Raw genomic sequence first — 24,544 nt, forward strand, 5'->3', positions numbered from 1 at the left:
TAACACACACAGCGCCCTAACACAGCGCCCCAACACACAGCACCCTCACTCACACACACAGAACCTTCACACAGCACCCTAAAACACACACACACACACACATCCTCACACAGCATCCTAACACACACAGCACACACACACACACTGCACACCTCACACACACAAAGCAGCCCCAAACATGCTGCACCAAGCACACACACAATACTACACACCAAACATATATGTATATATACTACAGAACCCCTCACACACATACTGCACCCCTAAACACATTAAATTCCAGACAAACACTAGATTCCTACCCAACTCTACAGATATACACACACTAGATCTCTATATACACTCTGAATCCTCTACACACGCACACACACACACACACACACACACACTCACTAGATCTCCTATACACGCTCCTGAGTCCTTCAAACACACACTAGATCTCCTACACACACACTACATTTCTGACATACACACTCTGGATCCCCCATGCACAAACTAGATTCTATTTAAGCAAACACATAGTGTCTCCATAAATGGGATACAGTGAGTATCCCAATTATGGAAACCACTGAGACAAGTTTCAAGCAAACACAACGCAAGCATGTTATTAAATTTGCTTGCACTGTGCAGAAAAAATACAGGGCCCTTTTCTCATGCCCTGGAAGAGCATTGAACCAACATGCTCACTGAGATGGGGCGTGCTTGTCATTGGGGATGACAAAACACACCCAATCTGGCCCCGCCCCCTTTTCAGTGGGCCGCTGTGAACCAAAAATGCCCGGGCTGAATTTTTTTCCCAGTCCAGGCCTGGTGTGTGTATTCAGTAGTTAGTGGGGGAGTACTCAGAAGTCTGTATGTATGTATTCAGCAGGGCCGCCACCAGAAATTTTGGGGCCCCTAACTCAGCTTAGGGTCTGGGCCCCCTGGGGGCCTGCCTCCAAGCCAGCCCACAGGGTCCGCCTCCAAATCCCACCCAGAGGAACACACACACACACAAAACACACACACACTGATAAAAAAGGACACAGATACACCAGATACACACACACACACAGATACATACTAACAGACACACATACTGAAACAGACAAACACGCATATAGGCATACATATTGACACACAATTACAGAGAGACATACACACATATACAGACACAGGCATACATAGTGACAGGCAGACATACAGACATACATACTGACATGCATACATACATTCATAATGACATACAGACATACAGACATACAGACATACAGACATACAGACATACAGACATACAGACATACAGACATACAGACATACAGACATACAGACATACAGACATACAGACATACAGACATACAGACATACAGACATACAGACATACAGACATACAGACATACAGACATACAGACATACAGACATACAGACATACAGACATACATTGATACTGGCAAACATACATTCATACATACTGACATACATTCATACAGACAAACAAACATGCATACTGACATCCATACACACACATACATACATACATACAGACACTGACATCCATACACACATACATACGTTCATACTGACATACATATATACAGACATATAGACATACACGTGTAACGGACCGTTTCGCTCACAAGAGGATAAAAAACGTTTAGGCGATATTCCCCTTCCCAGATGCAAGGCAGCAACTGTAAGCACCAATCTCCCGAACTGCAAACTCTACGAATCCTGGAAACAGCCGAACAGGAAAACCATACAAAAGGGTTACACTCCTGGCAGTCAGCATACAATCCAATTCCCCCAATAACGAGACGACACTTCGGTTTGAGGGTTAAGCAGAATCTGACTGTACTGGCACATACAGTCTCTTTTACTCCCAATCCACAACCACAGTACAGCCCACAGGGTATTACAGAACAACCAATCAATCCGTACAATACACACAGACACTCCCACACAAAATCCTCCCCTCTGCCTGTGATATGATTACTGAACACAATGGGTAATCTCATTATTACAGGCAGAGGAATACAGTTTTTACACAATATTTATAACTTCTAAAATATACATGTCACAAACATAAAACATACATTTTCATAATCAGCATACGAGAAATAAACACATACTCAAAAATCAGGTTTAGGGGTTAAAAAGTTATATGGAAGTCCTTTAGGACCGACCGCAAGCACATATTCATGCCCAAAACAGTTCCATAGATTTGGGCTGTGCGGTCGGTCTATTTCAGGCTGAAAAAACAAGCGTTCGAATCTTCTAACAGGACTTCGTCTCTGTGGCTGCAAAATCAACGTGGGAGAATTCATGGAACTGAAATCGGCTACACAGTTCCGCGAACACCGCTAAGCCTAAGCTTAGCGGTGTTCGCGGAACTGTGTAGCCGATTTCAGTTCCATGAATTTGGCTACACATACCGCTGACCGCATGGAAGGAACCAAGTTGGCCACCGCCACGTGTTCGTTTTTCGAATGGCGGCCACTTCGACTACTTCAGCACTTCGACGGCATTCGAAGTGCCAATTTAAAAGTGCAAACCCTTTCTCTGGGAGTTAAAGGGCCAGCAGCAGCACACCAAATATCCATTAAGCCCAAAACTTGTAATTAAAGGGCCACATGTTCCCGGGCCATAGTCAGAGGGCAAGCAGCCCCCTCCAAGGACACGTGGCGAGGTCGGTTTCGCCACAACACACGTACATACAGACATACACACACATTAATACTGGCATACATACATACATCCTGACATCCATGCATACAGACATACATTGATACTGGAATACAGGCATGCATTGATACTGGAATACATACATACATACATACATAGTGACAGACATACAGACATACTGACATCCATACACAGACATACATTCATAATGGCATACATACATATATACATTCAATTCCGCCGCTACACGTGGGGCCAGGGTGGCCTGGCCGCCGGGCCCATGACATCTGTCATGGTTGTCACCCCCTGATGGCGGCCCTGGTATTCAGCAGTCTGTGTGTGTGTTTTCAGCAGTCTGTGTTTTCAGCAGTAGGTGTATGTATTCAGCAGTTTTAATCACAATCAATGTAATTTATACTTCACTCCTGTTTGGAATAAACATGATCTCCCCTTTCTGTGTGAAAGGGCAGATCAAAACAAGATGTTATTTCAAGCCAACTGATAGCAATGGATATGTCCATCATTAAAGCTGCCATCACCGCCCTTGGCTAAAAGGTATAGCCAAGGGACAATTCACGCGTCTTAGACGTAACTGTTCACACCTACAAGACTTTACTACCCAGTCCCAACATATCAAGAAGAAACTCCTGGAGAAGGGGTTTGGAAAGAACGCCCAAGAAAAAGATCCGCATAGCTACACAAATGGAGAAGAATAATCTATTAATGGATGAACCTAGACCACAATCCCAAAATGATACATTTAGGTCCGCCTTCATGACCCAGTATAACCTGGATCATGAAAAAAAGGAAAGGTTTATAAAAAAAACTGGCCCATATTATTACAGGACCCAATCTTAGGAGCTTGTCTACCCAATTACAAAAAGAATCGTAATTTAAAAAATATATGTTCGCCCTTAGTTATGCTATCAAAACTAATACAAACGTTACTAGGGATAATACTGGAATGTTCAGAGAGCGTAATTCATGTAAAGCCTGCTCCACCATCCTTTTGGATAGAACAAATCAATTCTCTAGTTTTTTAACAGCCAATCAATTTCGAATTAAATCTGACATGGGATGCCACACGGACTTTGTGGTTTATTGGCTGCAGTGTCCGTGTGGATAACAATATTTCAGTCGCACCAAAAGGGTCCTTAAATTCAGGATATTGGAGAATATCGTAACATTAAAAAAAGCCTTGTGACCCATTCAGTCCCGGTTCACTGTAACTCCTGTCCCCTTTCTTCCTTCAAGAATTTTAAGTGCATTGGCATTCAGAGGATATTGCCACATTGGAGAGGTGGTGATTGGGTTAAAAAACTTGCACAACGTGGAACCTTTTGGATTCACAAACTCCAAACTTTAGAACCCAAGGGACTTAATGTGGACATAGACTTAGTTTGTTTTTTTAGGATTTTCATTTTATGATGATTCTTTTTTTCAGTTTATGATCTTTTACATTTTTTTCACAACGATTTACAATTTACCAATTTTCACGAGATATATATATATATATATATATATATAAAAAAGTCGATATATTCTTTATTTCAACAACATTTTGCATACATTTAACTCCTTCTATACTTCAATACGAATTGATTTATCTTACCTTGGGTTCAGTTTTTAACTGGTCAATAAAGATAGGCATGTGTGGTTATATATATTTACGTTTTGTTATTTCATTGAATTTTCAGAACATAATATTTTAGAATCATTACATCGGTAATCACACCTTTAGCAGATTCAGTACTGGTCACTTTAAAATATACAATATATATATTATATATAATACTGTATAAAGGGATATGCGAAATGATTCCCCAATGATCTGTATATCACGATGATAACACTATGTCATGCAATTACATTTTAAAGTATACCAAGCACGGGTTACGTTAAATGTACTGATCATCTCATAATGTGACTAACATTATATAAAAAGGATATGAAATTTTTCCCTTAATTATCTATATTTTACCGATATAGGCACACGTTATAATCCAATGTTATTTGGTGTGAGAAACAATAATTCTCTTTAGCAGATCTACATTAGGATCTCTACATTACTCCCAATCACCACCAGAGGCCGTACATTATCTCAGTTAACCTTCCGGTGGAATGCACAGCTATATTGGTACCTATACTCATGAATGGAGCACATGGACGTGTTAAGTGGAACGCACTGCCGGTTCCCAACAGCCATCCATGCACCAGCTAGAGGATGAAAGATCTACAGGTGATATGATCAATCAGATTACGATGGAAGAAACACGCCCACGGAACCACCAATGGACTTATGGGCTAGCCCTATTTCAGAGGACTTGCGGGTGGGAATGGTTAGGCTGCTTTATTTTGTATGCTATTGTTATCTATATTGATTTTAAGGTCTCTAAAGAAGTCCTAAGTTTTTGGACGAAACGCGTAGGACTGTACCTTGTATTTTACTACATTGGTAATTGTTCAGCTTTTATTTATAATCAAGCCGCAATTTTTTTTTACCATCCATCTGGAGTCCTCCTTCCAAGCAATACACTCGGACCGAAGCGTGGGTTAATAGCCCCCCCCCCCCCATCACCATCGTGGGAGGCACCCTTTGAGTGCATTAAACATCTCCATCTTGTGAGTGTACCAATTAACAGCGCATTTGTGACAAACTCCCCTTTTTTAGGGAGTTTGCCATGAGTTTTTGGATGACTACTTGCCAGCCTGCTGCCCCAAGATTATTGGCCCTGCAAAAAGACAGACTAATATTGACTTCCATGGGAAAATGTGCCTCTTCCCCTCCTCCCCTTTTCCGGTCCTATTGTTCTCCAGCAGGGAGTTGTCCCAGGGACACTGCCAGACCAGTTTAAACTGGCTGCTTTGTCCCTCTTCAATCCCCCATCAGCCCTTGCCATTTTCTGACCTCACCCTTCCTTGTACTATAGGGCACTTTTAACATGAGACATACTGAGCGCTCAGATCCAAGCTATCTGGGGATATTTTGGACATATAGGTTGTGTATTTTTATAACAGTTTTTGGAGTTAGAGATATTTCCTGTACCTGGAGATAATTGGCTTACCACAGCCACTTAGGCCAATTATCTCCAGGATAGAAGAGAATATAGACCGGCCGCACACCCTAAATCTGTGGAACTTTTTTGGGCATGAAAGCCATGCTTGCGGTCGGTCAAATGTGACTTCCAAAAAAACTTTTGAACCCCTGCTCTGATCTGGGTGATTTTTTGATATGTTGTTCACCAAGATCAGGGCTGTCTATGGACGTAGGATTTATGGGTTATATGTTTGTGTTTTGGGGTGTTTCTGGACTTTGGGTAAAAATTTATATTTTCTTCCTGTGGATAATTAGGTTACTCCATTAGCTAGCTTAATTATATCACAGGCAGAGGGCAGGGATTGCTGACTGTATGTGGGAGTGTTGCTGTACTAATTATTGTTCCTACTGGTCTGTGTCCCTTTTGGCCCAGTTTACCATCAAGTCAAGGGGGTGTGCCTCTGGCCTGCAAATGTAAGAAATGCATTTGTGCTCATTAAACCAGTTCTACGTCACCCTCAATTTAGAGTCCTGTCTCTTATTGGGGGAAACAGCTACAAGTATGCTCTTCTACTCCCTTGGATAATCACTAAGCTCTTTTAAGAGCTTGTTCCTGCTTCACTCTCTGGGGAAAGAGAGGTTCACCCACTGGAACCTGGAGCCTTGTCGTAGGTCCAGGGTGGGTAGGAGATGGCGAGACCCCAACCAAGCTGCGGCGGTTCATGGGGTCTGCAATGGTTCTGGTCTCTGGTGGAGTGCTTGGAGCCCTCAGGAAGCACTAGGAGCATCCTTCAACAGAGGTACCCAGTCGGGGTGCAAGGTGATCCGTTACAGCATTTATATAACTCTTAATTGTATCACACTATTTCCGTTTTATGTTCCATTTTAGAATATACAGCCGTTTCCCGTATATGTTTTGTTGTTCCTATTCTGGTTGATGAAAGATTACCATCTGGGAGGTGATCAGTGGGAGGCTGTCCTGTTTTGATATTAGATAAGTATATGATATACTTTCCATGCTATTCTCACGCTTATTTTTGTGGTGATAGCATTTTTTCTATTGAGCAGTCTGTGTGTGTGTGTGTGTCTGTGTATTTAGCAACCTGTGTATGTATGCAGAAGTCTAATGGGAGAATGGGGAGAGAAATAAAACCAGACTATCCATCTCTGTCAATAAGTGACTTGTGCATGCATTATTGTTACACACTATATATACACACAGTAACATACACAGACAATGATGCATGCTCACACAACAGTATGCACATTTAGACAATGACACATTGCAATACATTCTCTACTACACGCACACTCATTCAGACAGTATTATACACACACTGCCTAACATACACAATACTATACACACAGTCAGACAAAGTACACACATTGTAAGTAGTTTATTAGTAATTTTCTCCTTTTAAATATTCTTATTCTCTTATGCATGTTGTGTCCTGTGATGTCACGCATATATAAGTAATTATGCCAATTAGCATGGCTGGTATTTTTATTTATTTTTTTCAAAAAAGGTGGCAACCTTTATAAATGCCCAAACAACACATGATATTTATTTAGATATGAATTCTAAAAACGTATACAATTAGAAGGACAGAGAGCAGAAAATATACTCCTAGTGGAAAAATTATTTAATAAACAGCTGAAGATCTCTTTAGACTTCCACAATCTATATGCTTTTTTCACAATAAGGTAATACTAGTAATGTAAAGTACAGTGTCAGCAACTGTACAAGTGTTTTAAAAAAAAAAAAAAAGAAAAAAAAAAAGTTACAGATAAGATAAACTACCCTTTCAAATCCATGTCTTTTTTTTAGTAGCTTAATCTACTTCATGCAGCAGGCAGAGTATACAATGTCTAATATTTCAGATAAGGCATTAAAAATAGGGTCACATTTTGACTAAAGTAACCCTTTAAGTTACTAAAAAGCCATCAATGGCAGGTCCTTTTTACTCCATTAAAGGACCACTATAGGCACCCAGACCACTTCAGCTTAATGAAGTGGTCTGGGTGCCTGGTCCAGCAAGGGTTAAACCCTTTTTATATAACCATAGCAGTTTCAGGGAAACTGCTATGTTTATATTAGGGTTAAGCCAGCCTCTAGTGGCTGTCTCATTGACAGCCGCTAGAGGGCTTGCTTGCTTCTCACTGTGAAAATCACAGTGAGAAGACGCAAGCGTCCAAGGAAAGACTTGTGCGCATTCAGCCGAGGAGGCAGAGAGGAGGAGGAGAGCAGGAGGAGAGCTCCCCGCCCGGCGCTGGAAAAAGTGGTAAGTTTAACCCCTTCCACTCCATCCAGCCCGGCGGGAGGGGGACCCTGAGGGTGGGGGCACCCTCAGGGCACTATAGTGCCAGGAAAACGAGTATGTTTTCCTGGCACTATAGTGGTCCTTTAATACATAAGCAGAGGATGACATCACTTTCCGAGAGTTGCAGTTCAGCTGATGGCCTTCTACAGTAGGAAGCTAACAATTTAAGTATCACTCAAACAATTTCTTCTAAGGTTTATATAAAAGCACTGATGTGCAGAGATATACAGGATAAGGGCAGAACTGCTACAGAAATGTAGGTGAATGGCAGAGTTTTTGGGCTAGGCCTAGCTTACTGCAGAAGCTGCAAAGCCTGGGAATTAAAAGGATACCATCGCTCCCCCTGCCTCCCTCTCCCGGTGAATAAAGGGATAAAACCCCTTTATGTACTTACCTGATCCCAGCGCAGATGTCTCCCGGCGCTGTGTTGACGCTCCGCCCCCTTCAACATCCCACAATGACATCTGGGAGACAGCCACTAGAGATCGACAGTGCTGCAATGTAAACATTGCCGCTTCTCTGCAACTGCAATGTTTAACATTGCAGCACTAAGTTCAAAAAGGGACACTGCACCCAGACCACTTCAATAACCTAAAGTGGTCTGGGTTCCTATAGTGTCCCTTTAAATAGAATGTTGCTCACTACAAAGGAGTGCACATTTTTTTTTTTTTTAAAAACCTCCCGACTCCACTACATTTTATTGTCCCACTAGTCACCCCCAAATGCGCCTAGATCCCAAATTTAAACTTTCTTTAGAGCTTTGTTTCTTGCCCAGACCTAGGCCCTAGGCCCCGCCATCTTAGTGTAGGCAGATGAATGCCCTGTTGGATACGTCATCTGCCCACACTAGATAGTGCTCTGAAATTCACGTGCATGTCCAGTTGTCCACTTGGGCATTTGCTATGATCTGAAATTTGGACTGGAATTTCAGCTATTCGTTCATTCATCAGAAAGAAGAATGTATTAATAGTAATTACAAAGAACGAACGAATACTGAATGTCAATTCGCTTATTACAAGTAGGGAGCCTTTTTTGGGGGGCTGAAGAAAGAAAAGTTTAGAAAAAAAAAAGACAACATCTCATGTTAAGAATGATTTTTTTAAATTTTCTGGTATTTATGTTATTGCTCCACCCCGTGACTATTATTAGGGTGAAGGGGGTATGTAAGGTTTTATTTTATTTGGGGGGTGACTAGGAACTTGGGGAACCCTAGTCAGTTGGGTGGGTTATTTTTACATTTAGCCCACACCCGCCGCTCATGGGTGGGGGAGTGAGGGGGTGGGGGGTAGACAATAGGTAACCTCTTTTGTCAATTAGGGCCACCACCCATACAACAGGTCTATGTCTTGGATTGGAATTTCATTCATTCAAATGCAATTACATACCAAACAAAAAGTATTACATTTTATGCGAACACGAATGGACAAATTGTGGGCATTCTGTATGCACAAAATTCTCTGGAGCCCTGTCTTGTCAGTATATTTATACTAGCAGACATCTTGTGTTAAGACAGAAATTAAAAGTGTATACTGTAAGTCACCATCACAACAGAGAGGACTCCATTTTGTAACAGACACATTTTTACTTCTCTGTAATTCTATTCATTCAAGTGTGAGCTAAGGAATGCAACCTATGTAAACAGCAGAGATAAAACCTGAGATAAGGCATGATGTCTATAGCAGGGGGAGGGTTGAATACAACAACCCAAAGACATATACACACACACAACTTACGATTACTATATTAATTATATATAATTAGTACTATGTTAATAATATAGAATATTCATGGATATAATATCAATGAAGAAATGCCATACTATTTACTAATGTTAGTGGAATATGTGTAATCTTCTTTCACACAAGAAAACCAGACAGGATCACCAATGACAGATAACACTAAGTAATTAATTTTACTTTCTATAAAAAAAATAGTTAAAAAAATCTTACAAAGTTCCATTATAAGGAAGGGTAAGCTAAAGGCTACATGTGTCAGAAATCAAAAATTTTAAAGGTATACGACAGACACCAAGTCTGGGTAAAAAGCAACCAAAGCCTTTGAAGATGACAGCTTCTGTGATGTATAGTAGCCATAAAAGATAACCGAGATGATGTCAAACGCATCACGAAATCCAGTTAACCCATTATGCAAAAATGTAAATGGACCTCCTGACAAGCATTTTCGCTGATGTAATTGCGCCATCTACTGACCAAAATCTAGGTGATAGTCTGTATCGAAGACACGCCCACAGTTCGCTATTGGTTACTATTAACTAGTGACGTATAGGGAACTTGTCTTTTAAAAATTAAGGACACTTGACATCTAAGATCTGACATCTAGAGCCAAAGCTGGACACACCTAATCTTTACATTTTTTTCCCCAACTAACATAACTTCACAATTCTGAAAACTTTTATATATTTTCATACAATTATCTCATCATACTTGCATTCAAAATTCCTGGGACATATCTACACATCTGATAGAAAATCTACAACCTAACTGGTAATTATGCTAGTTTTATTTAGCAGGAATATATATATGGATAAATGTTGGTCAGATTTGAATTATTAGATATCATAATTAGCTAAGGAATATATGGTTATAAAAATTCCATCCCTGCAGGTGGAATAAAGATAATATCTTAATGGTAAATTTGCCAAATGTTAGCATACCAAATTTTTATCCAGAGGTATTGACTTGTTCTGATATAAGATAGTGAATGTTATTTAGGAAAGTTAAAGTTCTGCAAACATAAAATCTGGTTAGAATTATTCTTATTGGATGGACATAGCAATGGTAAATGATTTGGTATGAGAAATATTGTAGTTGTAAAATGGCAATAGAATAGGATAACTTGCCTATGAAGATTGTAGCCAGCAGTGAAAGAGTTAATTCGGTGTGATTTGACTGTCAGACAAAGTTTTTATTGCTTTACGCTGTGCTGCTGTGAGATGCTGTTCTGTGTTAAGTTAATTTCAAAGTAAAGTGTCCTGTTGTAAATCTTGTTTGAAAACTATATAACTTGCTATTTAGCTGTCTGTAATGGTATTAAACCACTGCCATATTGTATACTTATGTTATACCTAAATATTCACTGATATTGTAACTCATGTTACATATTATTATCACAAAGAATTATACTTTTATTTGTAATTAATGTGTGAAGTAAAATCTTCTAATTAAACTTACTCTAGGATCTATGAGAATTAAAATAGTGGGTAATTCTCAGCTTTAAATCATTAATCGGGGAAACAGTGCCAAGATATAAATCTTTGATGATATAAAAATTATAAATTTTTGATAATTTGTATGAAAATATTTTAATATTTATCACCCCATAAACATTCTCACAGTCTATATGATTGTTTGTTTGATCCTGAAAAAAGTCCAGAACGGGGACTGAAACGTTGATCATATTTTAAACCTTGTGAAAAAAAAAAACATTGCGGTTTTAAGACCGGAGAGCAGCCGCAAAGTTGGTTATTTGTGTATTTGGAGCCCAAGCTTTTTTGCACCCGGCATTGGAGAACTTGAAGCGTGAGTGCAGGGAATATATAATCACACAGTATGATTCAGTATTGTAATGTATCGGACTTGTGATGATCTCCAGAGATTACATAGGGTCAACTATTGCAAGGGGAGTGTCATATGGTTTTAAGTGGGCATTTTTAATAGATATGAAATGAAAGTATACTTTTAACAAAAACTGCATATATGATGCAGGGTAATCAACAATTCTCATGTGCACATTAAGAGCACATATAGTTAAAACCGCTCTACAGTCAGATATTAATACATGGTGGCTGACCTAAATAAATAAAGTGGAAAAATAAATCACGTGTCGACAGTCCTTAACAAACACCCTCACAACTTGTGTGCTTAGAACCATATCCACCAGAGACTTTTAAACAGAATTGGCTAGAGCAGTGCCATGAAAGTGGTATTTCATTGGAGGGAGCCAAGACTGTAACCAAGAATAAGACAGCGTTGTGAAGTAGACAGAGATTCAGGTAAGTAGAACTACAATCACTCTCATGCTTGGGATGCCAACATGTAAGTAGATGTATCACCTTGTGAAGTCTTCAAATTCAAAAAGATCCCAGTTTTGTTTTATTTCAGAATACCATACTATTGTGCTACTCTTCCGCAAAACTAAATCTGTACTTCCTTTTTCATAAACACTGGACACAGTTCTCACCAATTTTAGTGTGTCTTCTTCTCGGAGTAATCTCAGCATAGCCTGCAGATGGAGCTGCTGTTCACTGGGGCCCGATGTTGAAGGGAAATCTGTAACCTCTTCTGGTTCTCCCTCTTCCTGTAAGAGGAGAGCAGCCCCTTTGACCATGACAAAACTCTGCCTGAAAAGTAAAAAAAAAAAAAAAAAAATATATATATATATATATGTGTGTGTGAAAATTTGTTTAAAAAAAAAAAAAATTAAGAACTGGAGAGCTAGATAAACAGAGACAGAGGAGTTCTATCTACGCTCACCTTCTCTGCATTCGTTTCCTTTTGCTTTTCTCATCTTCATTCTATTTAAAATTGTAAAAACAAGATAGTCGTTAATTGTATGTGATCATTGTAATAATTAAATTGATATGTTTTTTTAGGAATAACTAAGCACAAAACAAATACAGAAATCCTGAGGCCCAATACAACTCACAAGCATTTGTGACTATCAATAACTGAAAGGGGAACAATCGCTTCTCTGGAATTTACACCACTGCATAAAACATAGAAGATTAACTATAAACTTCTTTTAACCTCTTTATCAAATGATGGATTTTCTTTTTAAAATTATATTACAGTAGGACATCTCCATTCAGTTTAGTCCAGGCACAGCCAGGGTACACACTGCAAGGCTGAAGAGAACTTAAACTATTGTTGCATTTCTTCGTTGTACGCATTCTCTATGCTAGTGTTTCGCAACCTTTTACGGGGACATATTCCTGCATGTATAATAAAAATAAAAAAAAGGGTTCTGGGTGACTATAATGTTCCTTTAAATGAGGAGGGATTACATCAAATTCTTTTCACTGAGAAAATTCACTGCAAGTGAGCTATAGTTCTTTCTAATTGAAAGAGGAAGCCCCCCTTGCAGTCAGTGAGTGCGCGTCCCTTTGTATTAAAGTGCCTCTTCATGAAATACAGTGCCTAGCAAAAGTATTCACCCCCCCCCCCCCCCCCTTGGCATTTCTTGTTGCCTCACAACCTGGAATTAACATGGATTGTTTGAGGATTTGCATCATTTAATTTACAGAACATGCCCACAACTTTGAAGATGTTGTGTTTTCTTTTTATTGTGAAGCAAACAACAAATAGGACAAAATAACAAAAAAAGTAAAGTAAAGTCAATATTTTGTAGAGCCACCTTTTGCAGCAATCACAGCTCCTCGTCGCTTTGGATAAGTCTCTATGAGCTTCCCACATCTTACAACTGGGATTTTTGCCCATTCCTCCTTGCAAAACTGCTCTAGCTCTTTCAAGTTGGATGGTTTGCGCTTGTGAACAGCAATCTTTAAGTCTGACCACACATTGTCTATTGGATTGAGGTCTGGGCTTTGACTAGGCCATTCCAACACATTTACAGGTTTCCCCTTAAACCACTCAAGTGTTGCTTTAGCAGTGTGTTTGGGGTCATTGTCCTGCTGGAAGGTGAACCTCTGTCCTAGCCTCAAATCACGCACAGAGTGGTACAGGTTTTGCTCAAGAATATCCCTGTATTTAGCACTATCCATCTTTCCCTCAATTCTGACCAGTTTCCAAGTCCTGGCTGCTGAAAAACATCCCCACAGTGAAACATGATGGTGGCAGCATCATGCTGTGGGGATGTTTTTGGGTGATGGTGTTCTTTGGGTGATGTGATGTGCTGGGTTGGGTTTGCGCCAGACATAGCGTTTTCTTTGATTGCCGAAAAGTTACATTCATCAACCCAGAGCACCTTCCTCCATACATTTTGGGAGTCTCCCACATGCCTTATCGCTAACTCAAAACGTGCCATTTTGTTTTTTGCTGAAAGTAATGGCTTTCTTCTGGCCACTCTGCCACTCTATGGAGCGCAAGGCTTATTGTCGATATTCCAGTCTCTGCTGTGGAACTCTGCAGCTCCTCCAGTGTAACCTTAGGTCTCTGTGCTGCCTCGCTGAATAATGCCCTCCCTGCCTGGTCTGTGAGTTTGTTGTTGTGCCATGTTCATTCCATTTGGTTATGATAGATTTGATGGTGCTAACCTAAACCTGACTTCTCTAAAACATTGTCCCTTGTTTGGAGAGTTCCTTGGTCTTCATGGCAGTGTTTGGTTAGTGGTGCCTCTTGCTTAGGTGTTGCTGCCTCTGGGGCCTTTCAAAAAAGGTGTGTATATGTAATGACAGATTATGTGACACTTAGATTGCACACAAGTGAACATCATTTCACTAATTATGTGACTTCTGAGCTTTTTATGGGTTTCATAACAAAAGGGGTGAATACATACACACGTGCCAATTTTCTGTTTTCTATTTCTAAAAAATAGTTTTATATATTTTTCTCATTTCACTTTACCAACTTAGACTATGGTGTTCTGATCCATTACATAAAATTCAGATTAATAAAACATTGAACTTAAAGGGACACTATAGTCACCAGAACAACTACAGCTTATTGAATTTGTTCTGGTGAGTAGAATCATTACCACATAACTTCACTGGCCACTCCTAAGATGTCTGTTAGAGATCCTTCCTGGGTCATGGCTGCCTAAAATGCATTCAAACATTCAGTATCTCCTCCCTCTCCCTGCAGACACTGAACTTTCCTCATAGAGGAATTAATCTCTATGAGGAGATGCTCATTGGCCAGGGTTGTGTTTGAATTGCGCTGGCTCTGCCCCTGATCTGCCTCTGTCAGTCTCAGCCAATCCTATGGGGAGGCATTGTGATTGGATCAGGCCACCACTTCTGATGATGTCAGCAGACTGCTGGTTTGTTTTTTTAGGCAAACTGCATGCAGATCCACAGCTTCTGTCTTGAATACAGTAAGATTTTGCTATATTTATGGAGGCATGAGGGGCCCAGGGGGGCTAGATGGTGGTTTTAACACTATAGGGTCAGGAATACAGGTTTGTGTTCCTGACCCTATAGTGATTCTTTAAGGCTATAATGTAACAAAATAGGTAAAAAGTCAATGGGGGTGAATACTTTTGCAAGTCACTGTTGTTGTGATTCATTCTGTACTACATTATTATAAGCTCATTCCTTTGCAATATTGTATATATTTGCACAAAGTCGGAGTGATAACTGTAGAATTCCCAGGTTAATTTGTGAAAAAAATAAATAGATGCATTTAATAATTGTGTGGCACATTAAACGTGTTTATCACATTATGTGTAAGGCATTTGATTCTATGAGTATGTACAACAATTTTGGGAAATAAAACATTTTGCAATGGAAATATAGATTTCTCTAATTCTGTTATTTGAGAGTGCGGTACTACTTATAATTCTTTTTGTTTTTAGCCTATCAGGACCTCTGCTCCCACACTCACCTACCCACGCCGCGTCTCTCACTCCACGAGGACTCCGTGTCGGAGCGCAATCCCCTAGGCAGCGCAGTTTGTTCAATCAACCATGCCGACCCCTCACGTTCATGCGAACAGCACCTCTGTTCACACAAACTCCACTTACCCGATACAGAAGGAAGAACTCCATGCGAACGCTACTCACCTATACTGCAGGCAAACTCCGTTCGTACGGATGCCGGCTCCTGAACACAGAAAGAACTGTTCGTGAGAATGCCGCTGCTTCCACGTGCGACCACACAGAAGGTGAATTTTTAAAAGCTTTTTAAAAAGGTACAGGAGGTGGAGACTAGGGTGGAACCTCAATTAACAAGACCACCCACTTCCCCTATATAAGTCGCACACTCTTCGCTCAGTGGTACTGTGCTTCTGATTGTGTAAAGACCTTCAGAGACTTTCATTTTGTATCCTGATTCTGTTCCTGATTTTGACCCTTGCCTGTATCATCGCTTCTGAACCTGTGCCACCTGTCCTGACCTTTGGCTTCCCCGACTAGTCTCTTCGTCTGATCCTTTGGTACTGCGAACTTGGTTTATTGCCTTCAGCACCTATCTGCATCTTGGGCTCCGTCCACTAAACTGCGTTCTCGACACCATCACAATTCCCATTGCGGTTATGATTTTATTACTACATTAATGCTAAACAAAAATAAATAAATCATAAAATTAAAGTGTAAGTGCATTGAATTGGGTGTGTGAGTAACTAAAGATCAGGAAAATGCAGACATTTTAAATACTTCGTTATTTTTCTTCAGTATATCTCAAGGAAGAACCTATGTCCAGAGATATGCAAGGTGTTTTTAGCAAAAAACAAGGTGCTGCAGCAACTAAAGAAAGTTAATGTAAACAAGGCTCATGAAGGGCCTGATGGTATTCACCCATGAGTACTTAAGAGGTCAAGTGTGGTAATAAGTGAACCTTTTGCAGGATTATTTTATTACCTTTTGTACCAGAGGAAAGGCAGATTTGGTTCCTATAGAATCAACATCTGTGGCTGTGCAAGTATTTGAAGGGTTATTAAGGGATAATATTCAGTAATTAATTGAGAAGATTGTTATTAAAAATCATTGTAGCATACTCCATTCCCTGGTGTTCGGTTGTCCGTACCCCCTTGTTCGTCTCCCGAATGACTGGTGTGTGGCCCCCTTGTTATGCCCCAGCAAACACTGATCTCCCCTGGCTGTAAACCATAAATTAATAACTTGACACATTAGCTTGAGTGCTTTCCCTGGGTGTCCGCCATTCGTATAACTGAACGCACGTGGTTCACGGAATGGCAGACATTTTGTCTCCCGAACACAGGCAGTGGTACATGGTTGAACACCTGGTACTAACTTTTCAGTCATGCGACTCCTCGAACCAGGGCAGACTCGGTACCGCTGCCCTTTCAACTTCCCGACCATCTAGACAAACAACATTCGGGAGATTTGAAATACTAATTGGGTGGGAGCATTCGCACCATAACAGCTAGGGTTCCTCTGGAACTGTTTTGGGCTATCACCTCATGGCCAGTCGGTCAAAACTTTATGCGAACAGAACTTTCATTCTACCAAACCAAGCTGAGCACTCAGATTGGGGGTATTTGGGAATGTGATTTTTTGTGGGGTTCCTGTATTCTTTTTGTATATTTTTGGGGTATTGTAAAATATGTTTGCAAGTTTCTGTATTTGAGAGATAATGGAGTTATCCTAATTTGAGCTCAATTATCTCTCAAACACAAATGCTCTTGGAAGAAAGCCCTTATTTCTTGATGTGAAAACCCCATGCTAGGGGCCAGTGCATAAAAGCCGTGTATGGCAGAATAAACTTCAGTTGTACTCCTAGAACTGTGTGTTGTCCAGTTACTGGGGATAATATATCTGGTTCTTGATTTCTACTCTAGGTGATCCAGCGGAGGAACGTCCTGGTCAGAACTAGGGCTCCGCTACAATCAGGTTTTATGAATTATAAGTCAGGTCAAACTAACAATTGCATTAGATGAAGAGGTAAGTAGAAGTTTAGATCAGGGGGTGTTGCAGTGGATATGATCTACTTGGATTTTGGTAGGCATTCAATACAGTTCCACAAAATACATTAATGTTCAATTCAAAAGAAATTGGCCAGGATGAAAATTCTTGGATAGAACATTGGCTTAGAACGATTGAAGAACCGGGCACTCAAATGGCAGATTAAATTTAATGTAGAAAAATGCAAAGTAATGCACATCCAGTTAAATAATGCACAACATTTATATCCTAAATTGTAGTGAATTAGGGAAAACAACATGTGTGAAGAATTTGGGATTGTTAAAGACAAACTAGGCAACAATGTCATTCAACAGTTGCTAAGCCAGTGGGGTATTGTCATGGATAAAAGGGGACATTATTCTCAGGATGAACATATTGTTTTGCCTTTTTAATATGTCAATGGCAACGTTATATGCTGTGGAACTTTGGGCACCTTTTCTAATGAAGGATATTATGGCACTGAAAAGTGTATTACAGAGGTGGGCTACAAAATCAATGAAAGGAATGAAAGATTTTAGTTATGATGAAAGGTTAAATTTAAATCTGTTTAGTTTAGTACACCTACACAGGTGTTTAAGACATAGCATAGGTATCTCCGCTAATCCAAGACTGTAGTAATCCAAGATCCTTTCTCCCCAGCAACTAGACGACATCTAGTTCTGGGAGTCAACTGATTTTAGTTTGGCCACACACGGCTTTTATGCGCTGACCCCTAGCATGGGGTCTCCATATAAAAAAATACAATGGTTTCCCTCCTTGGATTCTGAGAGATAATTGCGTGAGAAAACTATAATTCAATTATCTCTCAGATACAGGAAAACATACAATATTTCAAAAACACCCCCAAAAAAGTCACATCACTAAATAGCTTGGATCTGAGCGCCCACTTTGTCGAAATATCGCTCAGATCCCTTTGTTGTTTTGGGAACGCCATTTAAATGAAGTATTGACCGGTCGGCCACGAGGAGATACGCAAAAACAATTCCAGAGAAAACAAGGCAACAACCGGTCATCTTTCAAAAAAAAACACAGGTGGGAGAAAGGCTGAGCTTGATGACTGCAAGTCACTTTTCAGCCAACTATGAATAGATTTGGCAAGAAGGAAGGTTGTAATCTCTGCTTTAGCCAATTCCCCACTGCGGGCCAGGCTGTGGATGGCAAAGGACTCAATGTTAAACTGCTTGAAAATGGTTTAACACAGAATGGAGGGGCAATGCCAGTGGACTCCAAACAATATAACCATTTTAATGAAATTAAGTTTTTGTAGTGCCTTTAGTGTCCCTTTAAGATAAGTGGTTTTGATGCTTTACAAAATCCTTTCAACAGATGTTGCAAATGCTCCTTAAAGCTATCTGGCAAACACTTTCAAATCCCCCCTGCTACCTCTTGTCTCAACAATCAATTATAAACTCTCCATTTGACTATTCTGTATTCTGGTATCCTTGTTAGCTTTGTTTATAATTACAGAGGAAGAGGTTCTATTTCAACTGTCAAAAGTAAAGACAAATAAGTCAATAGGGCCTGATGGAATACACCCAAAGTTATTAAAAGAGCTTAATCATTGTTAACAGGAGTAGTCCCAGAAGATTGGAAGTAAGCAAATGTTGTGCCCATTCACAAGAAACATAGTAGGGAGGAGTCGGGCAACTATAGGCCAGTAAGCCTTACTTCAGTAGTGGGGAAAGTAATGGAAACCATGTTAAAGGATAGGATTGTTGAACATCTGAAGTCACATGGATTTCAAGATCAGAGACAACATGGGTTTACTTCAGGAAGATCATGCCAAACTAATCTTATTGAGTTTTCTGATTGGGTAACTAAAATAATAGATCAGGGTGGTGCAGTAGACATTGCTCATCTAGATTTCAGTAAGGCTTTTGACACTGTTGCACATAGAAGGCTTATCAATAAACTGAAATCTTTAAGTTTGGATTCCAATATTGTTGAATGCATAGGCGTGCGCAGCCTATTGCATATGGGTGTGCACCCTAAAGCACATACACACATATATATACACACACACACATACACTGCTGTGTGTGTGTGTGTGTGTGTGGATGCTGTGTGTGTGTGTGTGTGGATGCTGTGTGTGTGTGAGTGGATGCTGTGTGTGTGTGTGTGTGAGTGGATGCTGTGTGTGTGTGTGTGTGTGTGGATGCTGTGTGTGTGTGTGTGTGTGGATGCTGTGTGTGTGTGTGGATGCTGTGTGTGTGTGTGTGTGGATGCTGTGTGTGTGTGTGAGTGGATGCTGTGTGTGTGTGTGAGTGGATGCTGTGTGTGTGTGTGAGTGGATGCTGTGTGTGTGTGTGTGTGGATGCTGTGTGTGTGTGTGTGTGGATGCTGTGTGTGTGTGAGTGGATGCTGTGTGTGTGTGAGTGGATGCTGTGTGTGTGTGAGTGGATGCTGTGTGTGTGTGTGAGTGGATGCTGTGTGTGTGTGTGAGTGGATGCTGTGTGTGTGTGTGAGTGGATGCTGTGTGTGTGTGTGAGTGGATGCTGTGTGTGTGTGTGAGTGGATGCTGTATGTGTGTGTGTGTGGATGCTGTATGTGTGTGTGTGTGGATGCTGTATGTGTGTGTGTGTGGATGCTGTATGTGTGTGTGTGTGGATGCTGTATGTGTGTGTGTGGATGCTGTATGTGTGTGGATGCTGTATGTGTGTGTGTGGATGCTGTATGTGTGTGTGTGGATGCTGTATGTGTGTGTGTGGATGCTGTATGTGTGTGTGTGGATGCTGTATGTGTGTGTGTGTGGATGCTGTATGTGTGTGTGTGGATGCTGTATGTGTGTGTGTGGATGCTGTATGTGTGTGTGTGGATGCTGTATGTGTGTGTGGGTGATTGTGGGGGGTGGAGGAGGGGGTACATTACTCAATATCCCCCCTCCCTTCTTACTTTATGTGGGGAGGGGGGGATTCTTGTTCCTTGCTACATTCCCTGGTGGTCCAGTGGAGGTGGGGGCAGATCAGTTAATATCCCCCCTCCCTTCTTACCTTATGCCTGGGAGGGGAGATCCTTGTTCTGCCATCCTTCCCTGGTGGTCCGGTGGTGAGTGAACTCTAGCCTGCGGGGCTAGAGTTCACTCTCGCGAGATCTGAGCGTTGCCGCTCGCGAGAGGAACCCGGCGGAGCTGCTGGCAAGAGCTCCGCCGGTCCTCTCCTGCATGTGGCTCGGTGGGGAGGGAGGCTAAGAGCAGAGCCGGCGTTTGGATAGCGCCGGCTCTGCATGAGCCGACAGGGGGGATCCTGAGATCTCCCCTGCCGGTCTCAATACATAGGCGTGCCGCGGGGATTAGGGTGTGCCCAGGCACACCCGGCACACCCCGTGCGCACGCCTATGGTTGAATGGGTAAGGCAGTGGCTGAGTGACAGGCAACAGAGGGTTGTAGTCAATGGAGTATATTCAAAGCATGGGCTTGTCACCAGTGGGGTACCTCAGGGATCTGTACTTGGACCCATTCTCTTTAATATTTTTATTAGTGATATTGCAGAAGGTCTTGATGGTAAGGTATGTCTTTTTGCGGATGATACAAAAATATGTAACAGGGTTGATGTTCCAGGAGGGATAAGCCAAATGGCAAATTATTTAATTAAACTAGAAAAATGGTCAGAGTTGTGACAACTGACATTTAATGTGAATAAGTGCAAGATAATGCATCTTGGACGTAAAAACCCAAGGGCAGAGTACAGAAACATCTGAGGAAAGGGATTTAGGGGTGATTATTTCTGATGACTTAAAGGTAGGCAGACAATGTAATAGAGCAGCAGGAAATGCTAGCAGAATGCTTGGTTGTATAGGGAGAGGTATTAGCAGTAGAAAGAGGAAAGCGCTCATGCCATTGTACAGAACACTGGTGAGACCTCACTTGGCGTATTGTATGCAGTACTGGAGACCGTATCTCCAGAAGGACATTGATACCTTAGTGAGAGTTCAGAGAAGGGCTACTAAACTGGTTCATGGATTGCAGGATAAAACTTACAAGGAAAGGTTAAAGGATCTTAACATGTATAGCTTGGAGGAAAGACGAGAACTGGGGGATATGATAGAAACATTTAAATACATAAAGGGAATCAACACAGTAAACGAGGACACTATATTTAAAAGAAGAAAAACTACCACAACAAGAGGACATAGTCTTGAATTAGAAGGACAAAGGTTTAAAAATAATATCAGGAAGTATTACTTTACTGAGAGGGTAGTGGATGCATGGAATAGCCTTCCAGCTGAAGTGGTAGAGGTTAACACAGTAAAAGGAGTTTAAGCATGCGTGGGATAGGCATAAGGCTTTCCTAACTATAAGATAAGGCCAGGGACTAATGAAAGTATTTAGAAAACTGGGCAGACTAGATGGGCTGGTTCTCATCTGCCATCACATTCTATGTTTCTATATGTAACCATCGGATTTTTGAGTCCTTTGATTCTGGCTTGCCTGGACTATTCTTTAAAATTGTTCTACTTGAAGTCCGACCACCTCTTAGGACCAGTAACACGTCTATTAATTATCTATTTAAGGTCATACTCTGAGTGTTGGTATTTATATACTTGTTTAACAGGGCCAAACAGGGCCATAAATACTGTCTTTACAGTTCTGTGGAGTATGTTGGAGCTTTATAAATATTGATAACAAGTTTATGATATCATGTGAATCAGATGTATGTACAGAAACAGAAAGGAGTTTCTTACTTTGTAATTTGCCATCTCATAGTGCTGTTGTGCCAGCCACCAGGGTTGTCTCCTTCCCATTTAAAAGAATACCCTACCTTATTGTATATCAGGTGTGTTGGAGAATAGGCAAAAGAATTTACTTTATACATTGGCCTTATCTTACTCTTTTAAGTAATCTCTTATTTAAAAATGGGAAGCCAGTCAACGTTACCACTTCACAAGAATTTTCTAGGTAGAAAACACAGTTGGCTCAGCTACAACAATAAAAGGATCTTATGGCTTCTCAAAGTAAATCATACAGCACAAAGGTACGGACTGTGTTCTTCCTACAGGACTTCTAGGAATCCCTGTACATTGCCACTGACTTTGACAGCAGTCTACCTATGGTGGTTGTTCTGTTTGCATGTATATGGACCCATTTCACTAAAGACTCCTATAAGGTAGGACTTGTCAGAATGATACAGAGTCTTCCCATATCTTCCATTTCAAGCTGTGATTGCTACACTAATCGTTAAAATATCTTCAGGCAGCAACATTCTAGAAGATATCCCTTTAAACCTGCCTCCACACAACCCATTGCATTGCAGGTTTAAAATAAATTAAGAGCCTCTTTTAGATACACACAAGATATTTTCAGAAGCATCTAATGTCTGACTGACAATGGTTTAAAACTGTATCAGAAAAACTCCCAAACGATCCCAATTAAAGCCACATAGATTCAAAACTGTGCAATGCCACTTAATAAGTGCTCCAAGGGTGGATCTTTATTCTTAATTTAAAAAAAAAAAAAAATCCCCAAAAAACAACATTTTTTAACGCGCGCACACACACACACTAGCCTCATTCCCAGAAAACTCCACACACAGCCAGCCACCACACACACATCTCACTCAGGTATATTGCGAAGAAGGGGTGCCCAGTGGTCCTAGTTAAACCCCTACCTACAGCAATTAAATATATAAAAAAAACTTATGACTAAGCAAAATTATACACTGCTCAAAAATAATAAAGGGAACACAAAAATAACCTAATAATCCTAGATCTGAATGAATTAAAGAAACACTATAGTCACCTAATTTACTTTAGCTAAATAAAGCAGTTTTAGTGTATAGATCATTCCCCTGCAATTTCACTGCTCAATTCACTGTCATTTAGGAGTTAAATAACTTTGTTTCTGTTTATGCAGCTGTAGCCACACCTCCCCTGGCTATGATTGACAGAGCCTGCATGAAAAAAAAAAAAAAAAAAAAAACTGGTTTCACTTTCAAACACATGTAATTTACCTTAAATAATTTTATCTCAATCTCTAAATTGAACTTTAATCACATACAGGAGGCTCTTGCAGGGTCTAGCAAGCTATTAACATAGCAGGGGATAAGAAAATCTTAATTAAACAGAACTTGCAATAAAGAAAGCCTAAATAGGGCTCTCTTTACAGGAAGTGTTTATGGCAGGCTGTGCAAGTCACATGCAGGGAGGTGTGACTAGGGTTCATAAACAAAGGGATTTAACTCCTAAATGGCAGAGGATTGATCAGGGAGGCTGCAGGGGTATGTTCTATACACCAAAACTGCTTCATCGAGCTAAAGTTGTTCAGGTGACTATAGTGTCCCTTTAAATATTCTTCTGAAATACTTTGTTCTTTACATAGTTGAATGTGCTGACAACAAAATCACACAAAAATAAAAAAATGGAAATCAAATTTTTCAACCCATGGAGTTCTGGATTTGGAGTCACTCTCAAAATTAAAGTGGAAAAACACACTACAGGCTGATCCAACCTTTATGTAATGTCCTTAAAACAAGTCAAAATGAGGCTCAGTAGTGTGTGTGGCCCTCATATTCCTGTATGACCTCCCTACAATGCCTGTGCATGCTCCTGATGAGGTGGCGGATGGTCTCCTGAGGGATCTCCTCCCAGACCTGGACTAAAGCATCTGCCAATTCCTGGACAGTCTTGGGTGCAACGTGACGTTGGTGGATGGAGCAAGACATGATGTCCCAGATGTGCTCAATTGGATTCAGGTCTGGGGAACGGGCGGGGCAGTCCATAGCATCAATGCCTTCGTCTTGCAGGAACTGCTGACACACTCCAGCCACATGAGGTCTAGCATTGTCTTGCATTTGGAGGAACCCAGGGCCAACCGCACCAGCATATGGTCTCACAAAGGGGTCTGAGGATCTCATCTCTGTACCTAATGGCAGTCAGACTACCTCTGGCGAACACATGGAGGGCTGTGCGGCCCCCCAAAGAAATGCCACCCCACACCATTACTGACCCACTGCCAAACCGGTCATGCTGGAGG

General features: G+C 40.8%; 1 protein-coding gene across 1 annotated transcript in view; it reads right to left on the reverse strand.

The window, feature by feature from the left end:
* Positions 1-24,544, reverse strand: part of SSH3 (slingshot protein phosphatase 3) — a 116,498-nt gene that overhangs the window by 80,920 nt on the left and 11,034 nt on the right. Inside the window, exons 3-4 of the mRNA XM_063434981.1 lie at positions 12,513-12,553; positions 12,220-12,379 (exon numbers count right to left, since the gene is read on the reverse strand). Coding sequence (XP_063291051.1) covers positions 12,220-12,379; positions 12,513-12,553 — 201 coding nt within the window. The remainder of the gene's footprint in view (positions 1-12,219; positions 12,380-12,512; positions 12,554-24,544) is intronic.

The sequence above is a fragment of the Pelobates fuscus genome, chromosome 10 (genome assembly GCF_036172605.1).
Source record: "Pelobates fuscus isolate aPelFus1 chromosome 10, aPelFus1.pri, whole genome shotgun sequence".
Classification (NCBI taxonomy): domain Eukaryota; kingdom Metazoa; phylum Chordata; class Amphibia; order Anura; family Pelobatidae; genus Pelobates; species Pelobates fuscus.